At 39.1% G+C, this 11,186-nt stretch overlaps 1 protein-coding gene across 1 annotated transcript in view; it reads right to left on the reverse strand.

Annotated features, from left to right (window-relative positions):
* Nucleotides 1-651: 651 nt before the first annotated feature.
* The window catches only part of LOC135471117 (protein Wnt-16-like), a 19,189-nt gene continuing 8,654 nt past the window's right edge, over nt 652-11,186 (reverse strand). The window contains exon 4 of the mRNA XM_064750183.1: nt 652-2,616. Within this exon, the coding sequence (XP_064606253.1) occupies nt 2,146-2,616 (471 nt within the window). The 3' untranslated portion in view covers nt 652-2,145. The remainder of the gene's footprint in view (nt 2,617-11,186) is intronic.

Below are 11,186 nucleotides of genomic sequence, written 5' to 3' on the forward strand. Positions count from 1 at the left end.
ACCGAGCTTATTTTTCAGCTGTTTTCTCTTGGTATCTGATCTACACCAAGATAATTTTTGGTTATCATAATTAGCATAATATAGGCCGAATGAAATAACATCGTTTTCAAACTGTATGGTCTTACTGCACTCATTTATATCGTTTATTTATTTATTTTATTTGCGTTTTACACTGTACGCAATAGTATTGCCCTTATACGACGGCGGCCAGCATTATGTTAGAGGAAACCGGGAATAGCCCAGGGGAAACTCACAACCAGCCGCAGGTACGTATACGTACGGCCGGAGATTAAGCTGGACTTGAACTCACAGCGATCGCATTGGCGAGAGACTTCTGGATCATAGATCTGAGTTTTCACGCTAACCACTAGGCCACGGATGGCCTCTTCATAAAAATATATAATGTCGCCTCATCCACTTATCACATCAAATAGACCATAAATGGCACGTGACCTATACACAGTCACAGAATGTAGACATTGGGTCGATTAGCGCCAATCAAAGAATCACTGTTGGAATTTGCAAGGGATTGAAGTCCAGACTCGAGTCAATATACGGTATTCTTTTATATTACAAAACGGACGTTCCACGATTGAGGAAATAACTCCTAAAGAATCTATTTACGAATTTATACGTGTGTTCTTTGGCACAAGGTTACGGTGGATAGTTTCGTGAATAAAGCAATTCAAGTCCTCTTTGATTTGCTTAAACATCTCAAGTCCAATGGATCTATTTTATTTCCGGATATATACCATTACCTGAAGGACCATTACAAAAGAAGAAAATAACTTTCCTTGTGACATAACAACGCAGTAACGCAGTATCACTTACATCCAAGGGTCTGACTGTAGAAATAACCATCCGTATAAACAAAATGGACCAAAAAGGAGTGGATGTTTTAAACAACAGCAACGAAACACTGGTGCTCATATTTATTTACAAATTATTGTTAGTATCCTTCAGTACCTCACATAGACATCTCCAATTTCTGTGAAGTAACACAATGCTGTTTAGCTAACTGAAAAAAGAACTGCGGCAAGTCCCCAAGATCTGGCAGAGTTTCGTCGCCAAAGACAGTTCCTTTGTTGCTATACGAGTTTTCATAACACCTTATCTGATATATAAACATGTTATGTAGAAATTCGACACGAATAATTTATCAAAAGAGGAAATAGCATTTCTCTTCTGTGTTCATCATGTAGCACGTTTTACTCCACAATTTAAAGGTCATGCAGACTGTTTTCCGTGGCCAATGTTTAAAAGGTTTAAAACATATAGTATTCCTTAAATCTTAAACTTAGACATTGATATAATGCTGTCACAAATATATAAATATATTACGTTCAAACAGACTGACTTTGACACCAACGGAACTGCATTATAATGGCAATAGTACAATTTGTAAAGGTGAACTTCATTAAAATGAGAAGGAAAAGACATTCAGGTTCTACTCTCTTAATGCATCAAGTGTATTAAATGCGATCAAATCTTAGTAAAAAAGCTACGGACAAAATAATTAAAGGTTGGTAAAATAGTCACTCCTCCCACAAATAAACTTTAGAATAAACTATTGATATGAAAGTACTATATACTCTTCGACATGTTTTAGTAAGAGCTGAGCTTGTTCGTCGAGAACAACCTTAAACATCCCAGTTGCCGTAAAACAGCTTTGGAACCTTCCTCTAAACACTGTCTAAACATCGGCAGTCATAGTACATAACCAATTGTTTAAATTGGCATGTGAATGCCACAAACCTATATGGAGCCAGAAATATCAGGACAACGTGGAATCTAAATTCATGAGATGTATTTCGGGTGTGTATCACTCATTCCTACATCATCCTTGGTCCAGCTATGAAACCTCTACGCGCTATGAATCAGGTGATTCTGTTGTCTATATACCGATATAAATTACTCGTGTAAAATGCGCTGTGACTCCATGCCTTTAGTATGTGTCACTACACGATTTTATATAACATAATATGATAATCTTTCCATGTCTACATCGATATACAGCCCCACTGAGTTCCGCGCTCACTTTAGAACGTCTTGTCCTGAATCCAGCGGAGAATCCACGCCACTTCCCTTGCTACTTTCTTGTTGATCATATACATCGATTTTTCATCGATAATCGTCTTGGGGTATTCACTTACACGTGTGTTTGTCGATCATCGTCTCACAAGTTTTGCACGACACATAACAACACCAGTGGAACTTACAATGACACCTCCTCACGTTGCGCACAACTTGGGTATTATATCCACGACCACAGCACAATAAATCACAGCTATCTGGGCCGGTGGAAGATCGATTGCATAACCTTCCGCGAGTTCCCAGAATGCCATTGTCCGGATCCGGCCGGCAGTAGTTGGGCGATCGGTTAAGGTGTACAAGCTGGTCTCTAGGTACTCGACCTTTTTTATTTCTATGATCCCGCATCCGAGCCCTCAGCTTTTTCCTCGAACGAGGAGCCAATTCCACGGAACTGTCGTATTTTTCTTTTAGTAGTTTTCCTATGTCATGAAAACTTGGCATTTTCTTCCAGCATGTTTTCACAGCACAAGATCCGGACACTCCATGGCATCTGCACTGTATGCGCATATTCTTTTCCACGACCTGTGAAAGGCAAAAATAAAACAAAACATTAGACACGTATTTATCATGACAGTATACCCACTCTTACTTTTAGTGAGGCCTTGGTGACAATAAGCGGTCAAATGATATTTTACATACAACGACAAGAAAATCAGTTATCCACAAAACGTATATCCATGTGCCACTAGGCTTTAAACAAATATACGTATCAACGTCATATAACTCACTAAAAACACCCACTGTAACTAAACATATCTCACTGAATCAGCCTTTTTAAAGCACTACAAATGATCCATGAAATAATTTGTACCCAACAACTACATTCAGCAAAAAGATGTTGAGAATCTAAATATTTAAATGTCGTTTTACTCTTAAGAGAGTATACATTTCCTGTCGTTGTTATAACAAACAACTCTAAATATAAGCATATACCGTATGAAAAATGAAGTAAAATTTAAAGAAGCCATAAAGAAAACGTTGGTCAGGGAGGGGCACGTGCATATCTTTGTTGGGCCTTACATGAAAATGTGACCATCCCGGCATTTGGAAAGGAATTGCGTTGAGCGGAATCTGTTTTTAGGTGTGCATTTTTAGCCTGATAGCCTGATATTTATTGCAGCAATTAGGTAGAGCGTGATGATGATGCCTGAAGTAATGCCCATTAGTATATCAAGACTGCAGATCCCTTCCTAATCCTCCTATAACCTTATTTTGTTGAAACAATGAGTTGCCCACCTAATTTTCGGTAAAAGGCTGCTGTGTCCCTCGGGACTCGGCAATGTGCAGTCGAGCAGGTTTGCGGGGTACGGTAATATGGACAGCGTGTGAAAGCAAAACAACGTGACTGTCTCTTCACTCATTTAGAGATGCTTCCGTCTGTAGGCCCCCTCCCTACATATCGCTTAGATTTGAGTCGCGGAAAACTTTCAAACGCCGAAATTGCCTTCACTGTTGTTGGGATATGTCAGAGAAACGCTACAAAGGGCAATTGTTTGGATGCCTCATGTGGAATCGCTCGAGGCGAAGGCGAGCGTGAAATAGAGCTGCAGAACATAAGGCAGGAACCTCACAAATATCGCTTTGTGAGCCAACAGATTCGGCAACTTAATTGTTCGCCTAGAAAGGGACAATTAATTCGTGTTTTATTATTATCCACTGTTAAATTTACCGAAACATCACCAAAAATCTAGCTATGTTTTTATGATATTTGGAATAATTAGATTCGAATTAAGGAATTCAGTTTTACTTTTGTCATACTCTCAACAAGTTTGGTGATTCAGTTGTAAGAAAATTATGCATTTTATGCCTCCTGCCAAATGTCAATCTGCTAATTGACGATAAACGGATGAAATATTGCTTTGTACGAAACATTGCATAAACAACCGGATGAACTCGTGTTAGAACTCATGTAGATAGGAAAGAGTACATGCTCTCCACCAATGCGTATAGATCTCTCCTTTATGCCGTTATCCGTTCATGTTTGTCCCGTGACGTTTTCAATGAACGTCACAAATCATTAATACATAAACAAGTAAGTGAACAATATTCGATTAAACGCCTTCACTCTAAGTGTCTTAAATTTTGCAATGTGTAAATATGGACGGAGTGTCCAGAATTCCTGCCGCTCTGCTTCATGATTATGTCTAATTCCTTTTAACCACTAGCTAGGGCATATATGGGATATATTAACAGATTATATGATACATTTGTGATAAACCGCATTTTATAAAGTGGCACGATGCGCCATCTAGATACTGATCTATTTCTTGCGCCTTTCTGGCATTGATGAAAACTGCTAAATGCTTTTATTTAAGTGACTCCATCCTAATTTCTTACTTTGGTGCATGTTGTTCAGCAAGGGTTTACAAGACGGTTTTGCAATTATTGACCTGGGACGTTCATTATCGTTGACGAATAGTATCCGAATGTGTGTTATAACGCCCAGATTTACATATTTACAGAGATTAGCATATTCTAGCATTTACTGATGGTCATCTGCTTTGCGTTTATGTGCTTATGTACTTAACATTCAAACTCGAATTAATGGAATACGAAACTGAACTAGCCCGTGGGAGACTCGAGATAAGATTGCCTATTATCTTTGAGCCAGCAAAGGTTCATCCGATGATGATCTTTGCGTCATTTTATTTTTTCTTGTAGCAGAGGACAGATGAAACCCTGAGATGGAATCCGGCAATGTATTGATGCCTGTTATGAAGCCTAGATTCCCACAAGAGCACCCTGGTCTAAATCTACACGTATACCATCTTCTGACTGAGAGTATACTACACCTGTTTCTTTTACCTGTTTGGTTTTATTATCTAACGTTTCTTCCATGGTATATTAGAGAGTGGTATTTCTCGGTGCATACCACGTGAGGCTGTTTTTCTTCTTTGACATATTTACGTATAATTTACAGGCTGCGTTTAGAAATCCCCTTATCACAGACAACAATAAAAATAGTATATAAAGTCGTATCCGGAGGAAGATGATTATGCTGGGTAGATGAACCGTGTTAAAAACGACAGGAGAGCCTCAAGGTGTAGGCGATTACCCGGCGTGTCAGAATAGCTCAGGGAAGCGCCATCAGGCCAAGCGGCGGCAAATGCTCATAAACTCGCACATTAAAACGCTAATACAGGACAGTCATTCTCTATGCCGCACATTTTACTTGTCTCATATTGTCACACAGGTGCGCTCCTCAGAAGCCATCCAAGGCGGCCGTGGGACAACAATACCCATGGGCGACTATATACAAACTCTTATACTTTTTGGCATTTATGTCCCAATATTTACGTCAATATAAAAATCTTTATAGCCCCTTTTAAAGAGCCTATCTCCCCAATCTAATAGCACGACTTTGCAAACGAAATAACTGGCTGAAAGATGAAATGCCTATCTTTCTACATGTCTTTATATCTGAAGACTTCGATGACTCAAGTACACAAAAACGGCAGAAATATACAGTGGAATCTGCGTTCGCCTGGTACGATGATATACTGCTACTGAATTGGAATGTTTTGTAATATGTATGGATGTTTCTCGTTTGTTTTGTGAAGTGGACTTGGATGACAGATGAGTTGCGATGTTGTGTTAGCTCAGTGACGTTGACAGACGAGCTTAAGTGCGAATGAGCATGAAGACACCGACTTGGTAGAATGCTATCTGATGAATGATGCCAAACTGGAAAACCGAAAGCCCACTCAAAAATCGTTGAGCAAACAACAGTATCTACGTAGAAATCTGACAGTCTATTCCGTCTAGAACATTTGCCCGTGTCGCTGATAACCAATAAATAAACTGAAGCTTTGCGAAGTACAAATTAATCGTGCCTCAGTCCGGCGTAAGCCCGTGGGCAATTTTACCCCATCTATCTTTGTCGCTCTTTCTTCGCCTGACTCACGAATTTGACATCGGTAGCTGTCACAGAGTTTCTCAATGAATGGCATATTTAACCTTGTGGTGGATTCGTGTCTGTTAAATTACACGCTGCCTTTGGCTCAGTGAAACCAATCAAACTATTCTATTCATAGAACAGTTTGCACCCTACACCTGAAAATTCATGTGACCAAATGGACAACTTGTATAGGTCCTCTCGAAGACTGTCTCAATGTAGGAACCATTCAGAGAAAGATGAAGTTCTATGCAGTTTCGGACAACGTTTAAGGACGTACCAGACGGGTATGATTCATGCCATTGTGAAATGACACCTGGCCCAATTAATAGTGATTTACCTGTAATACATGTCCCTTTGTAGAGAATTTTTTTATCAAATATTGCATTAAAGTCTGATGTGAGAAAATCAATTTAACACATCGCACTTTAAATCTAAACAGCGGAATGTAGTTTGCCTTGTCGTCATACCGAAGGAATAATCGACTGCATTCTTTCCAGAGTGTAGCTGTTAAATATCTAATTACTGTCGATATAACAAGGAAAGACGAAAGAGATTTATCACCAACCAGTTTAATTGAAGATATTCGACATGTATGAAGAGAGATTCACTGTGACTTGTGTTTCTCAAACATGCCTAAAATCGGATTTACATACATATACAACAATCCAAGTTAACCACTGACCGGAAATTAACTTGTATTGAAGCGGCCCTAAATGACAATATTTATGGTTCAAAAACGCCGAGTAATAAAATTTTACAGACCATTAAGGTGTGGGGAATTTCAAACAACACACCTCGGAACGTGGGTCGTAAAATAGGATATATTCCCACGGAGAACAAGTATTTCCCTATTTTATCAGCTGTTAACTGCCCATTGCTTATGCGAGCCTTTTGTCAGTCCAATAATACTATCTCCAGTTTAAGGCCCTCCTCGCGACAACACAGTAGTAAGTGCGGTTTATATCTACTTCACACTCTTTCCTTATCAGGTTTTTCCATGGCGTTCCGACGAGACGGTCGGAGAATTCCTTTGCGGCAAATTTTATGTCGAGCAAGACGTCCTGCTTGCTCAGGCCAAGCACCTTTGAGGTGAATGCTTCAGTCACAATGCCTCGTTATGACAGATCAATCTGAAAACAATTCCGGTGAAATTTATAGAATCAATTGATGTTTCGCTTGACCAGAAGGGTCAGTGGAAGTGCAGGGCCATTGTTTGCATTATAGGGTGTATTGACATTAATTGTAAAGTGGACATGTCGGTTTACTATATAAACACAAGCGCCTACATCTGAATGTGGCTCAATTATTTATCGATATATTTGTTTGTTAAAATCTCCATTCGTATTTCTTATTTGTAGTATATGCTGAAAACAGTTGTTATTTTGACTCTTTTCGAACTGGTTCATTTCGCTGATCGACATTTTCAATTGATTGGTACAACTGCGGTGCTGTAATGCTATAAAGGATTATTTACGGCAAATAACATACATGTATAGTGATCAATTAACAGGTTTTTTCTATGTAATGTACATGTGCATATATAACGCATTTACTAGCCTGAGTTTAATTTCTTTAGTTCATATACCGGTCCCTATGTATCATTTAAGACCATAAAAGAGAAAGTTGTAGCTTCTTCGCTTGCGGTTCAGCATGAAAGGGATAGTGCAACGACTAGTGCAACGACCCTATCAGTATTATGGCTCGGGTGGGGCAGCTTACTTACCATCGGTAGGTCGTCTCAGTGAAACAACACTAGATAAAAGAGCTTTGGAACAAGTAGGCACATTACAACTACGTGCACTGTAGTTACTCCTTCGTCGTCATATGACTGAAAAAGTGTTGAGTACGACGTTAAACCCTATGCGTTCACTCAATCACTCTTTAACTCATACCCTACACTGGAGACACAAAACTCATTTAAAAGGATGCCCAATGGCGTTGTCGAAATATCATTTCTAAAGGGAGAATTATATAAAAAACAAATTCACTGCTATTCGGGAAATTATATTATTCATTATATTCTATGTACACTTTAAAATAAAAGAGTTTAATGACTGGAATAGAAACATTTTGAATTCACAAATTAACGAGAATTTCTGCTCGTTTTTCTCCACTCAGTAAAATTTCCACCATGGAAACATCTTGGATGCACTTGACATTTCAGAGTCACCTGTTCTTAAGGTATCACCAACAAGAGCCTGGACTTTGAGCATTATTCTATCCGGACGAGTATCCTCTCGGGAGGAGACAGTCTCGCTGGATGCCCGCCAAGACGTGCCGGCTGTACGAAATACTAAGGGGATTTCTTTCCTCAGAAGACCAGACTAGCCAGAGACAGCGCTTAGAGCTTGAGCTTGAGTCGGCTCTGTTTTGAGACTCCACGGGTCATCCATCCGGTCAGATCCGTAGGAGAGCTTTTCGCATCTCAAACAAGTTTAAATCTCAATTGTAACTGCCTACCAGGAGTAACAAAGGCCGCCGATTTGAAGTCCACATGCACAGACACTTCTGGTTCAGTGAGTTTTCAAAGTATGTAAAACTCTCGGCAGTATGTGTTGAAATCAGGATGCTCCACCAGTCGGAGCGCTAATGCTTAAATGTGGGTCTAATATTTGTGAACAGTGCAAAATATCTCTACTGTGGGTTATGTTTGCTGTCAGAAAATATGTCTGTAACAAATTTAATTAATGTTCTCCATATTAACAGTATATGAAGGGATCATATAGATTTAGTGTCTAAAGGCACACATTAATCACAATAAAGATGCTTAGGCCAATTCTAGAGAAGTATTATGAAACTGAGAATAGCTCAGTAAAGAAGAATAAGTATCTTACAGCATCACGTGTTTTTCAGTATCCAATCCTTAAGAATAACGTCAGTTGCTATCAACAGCGAAAAATATCACCTTTTCTAATATAGCTTTTCAGAAAAAGTGAGAAAAGATCGCATTTAGTGCACGGGATATATTATCTATGTATACTGTTTGGATTCTCAGGTCCTTGCTTGGGATGAATAACGTTTCTGTCCAAACAGACTTGGGAATCTGAAGAAAGTAAACTCTCAAGTATGTTGGGCTGTATTTATATGATCATTGTACAACAGTTATCTAGGTAAGGTAGGTAATGTAACTCCCGATAGCAAATCATTTCCTGTCAATTACTGCTTCCTAATTAGACCAATTACCTGTGTATTAGGCCTTCATGTTATTTAAGTATTACCTGCGAAGTGCTTACCTAACACCTATAATCAAGGGTCGGGTATCACCTGAGACCGAGCTGTTTATAACGACAGGTATATTCGGGAACCCGTGACCGCGGCTAGATAGGAGACATCAAGCCTTGTTGGTCGGGAAGAGAGACCGCGCGCTTTATCTCAACAGGTATTCTATACCAACAGGGGTATAATTGAATAATTCAACCTAACTCAACCGTTCTAACCGTTTATTACCTTCTTAAATCACGCGATAAGGTCAACCCCAGTGACGGACTGACAAGCCAAGCGAACACGGGGTCTGAGAGCGATTTGTAACAATACACTCCACCGTCTCATGTCCCTCAGGCTAGTTTCCAGGCGCTTGATCTTGGGGGTTTTCACAAGGCAGCTTGAAAAGATCAAATTCTTAACCTGTCTACTGTCATGTAATACACTGCTCTGTGTATTGTGTAATGAAAGAGATATATGTGACAGAAAAGCTATTTTACAATGTATTCCATACAATTCAACAAAACAGGTCAACAGAAGTAACAACGAAGGGTCTTTGAAAAGCATAGACTATAGGAGTACCCTCCCTTTTCCAGTCACATAAAAAAACTGCCTGGGCAACTGTAATGTCTAGATTCAGGCGCTTAAGAAGCGTATGATCACTATAAATTGCTCAGCCCCTCCGCCATCGGTTACAACTCAACAGCTCTTAAGTTACATGAATTTGCTTCACTTGATAGTCAAAGCTTCAGTCACTCTTATACGACCAGTCGTATTTAAGATTGTCAGTGGCATATATACTTAGAAAAGATTTTCTTGTGAATAACATCTTTTTACATAACAGTTTTGGATTAATACGGTGTAACTTATACCCACAAGAAAGTAAAACAGGATTATTTTTGTTCAATAGGGCTAATGCATTAAAGTCATTGTAGTTCAACTACTGCCACAAAATGGAGTTTTGTCGTGCATTTAAAAACGAAATTGAATAAAAAGCTTAATGTTCTTCTTAGCTCAGGTCTCTCTAATGAGGCTTAATATCTGCAAGAATATCAAAGATCTCTTGCAAAAGGATGATAAAAGAGCGATTTGTGATCGATTCAGATAAGATTAACTTATTAATTTCAGAGTCTAATGATCTCATATACCGTTTCATTGTATCCATATAGCAGAATCTTAAGACAATTCGCGAAAATTTCCGTTTATTCTTTTTTAACAGACCATTTGGTGCAGACGAATTTTTCTCTACCATCCTAACCTTGCCACAAGTACGTGTTGTGGAGATCGCAGTGCGTTGACACCTTCGCGTATCTGTTTACAACCCACTGGTTGTAAAGGTCAAAAGCTGACAATGAGGGGGTTGTAGATGTTTGGAAACATTGCATATATATTTACTTTGGCCAGATCAGAGGCTGCATCATGCTGGGAGTGTGGTTGCTTATAAAGAGCACGTGGTAGTCGTTCTGCAAGGCGGTTTGTTTTTCCTCGCGTGTCTTCTGGGATGCCTGCGATTCTCCCGGCTTGAAAAGTTACATTTAGCTCCCATCTCCGTTTCTACCTCTTCGATATATACAGGATTGAGTTACAATTTGTAACAGCAGTATCCCTCAGAAAAAAGGAGGACTCTATAGCTCTAAAATAGAGCGTAAAATGTTTTTTTTGTTCCGCCGTGTTAGTGTTAATACGTATATAGAATATGCATGCTTATAACCACTCTGACCAATGCAATATGACACAAAAGGGTGATAATATGACCCCACAAAACACAGGATTCTACCGAAATAACGTACTTGTAATCCTATACTAAAAGAGAGACTCTTTTTAGCTTTCAGAACTACTAGGAGGAAACAGGAAAAAAATCCACACGTATATATTATAATACATTTATTTTAAGTAAACACAAATAGTTAATATTTTCGACAGTCATGTCTAAATCAATACATGCAGAATTCCACATTCAGCAGTATTCCAGTGCTCGAGTTTCGTCCCACTA

The sequence above is a fragment of the Liolophura sinensis genome, chromosome 7, assembly GCF_032854445.1.
Source record: "Liolophura sinensis isolate JHLJ2023 chromosome 7, CUHK_Ljap_v2, whole genome shotgun sequence".
Lineage (NCBI taxonomy): Eukaryota > Metazoa > Mollusca > Polyplacophora > Chitonida > Chitonidae > Liolophura > Liolophura sinensis.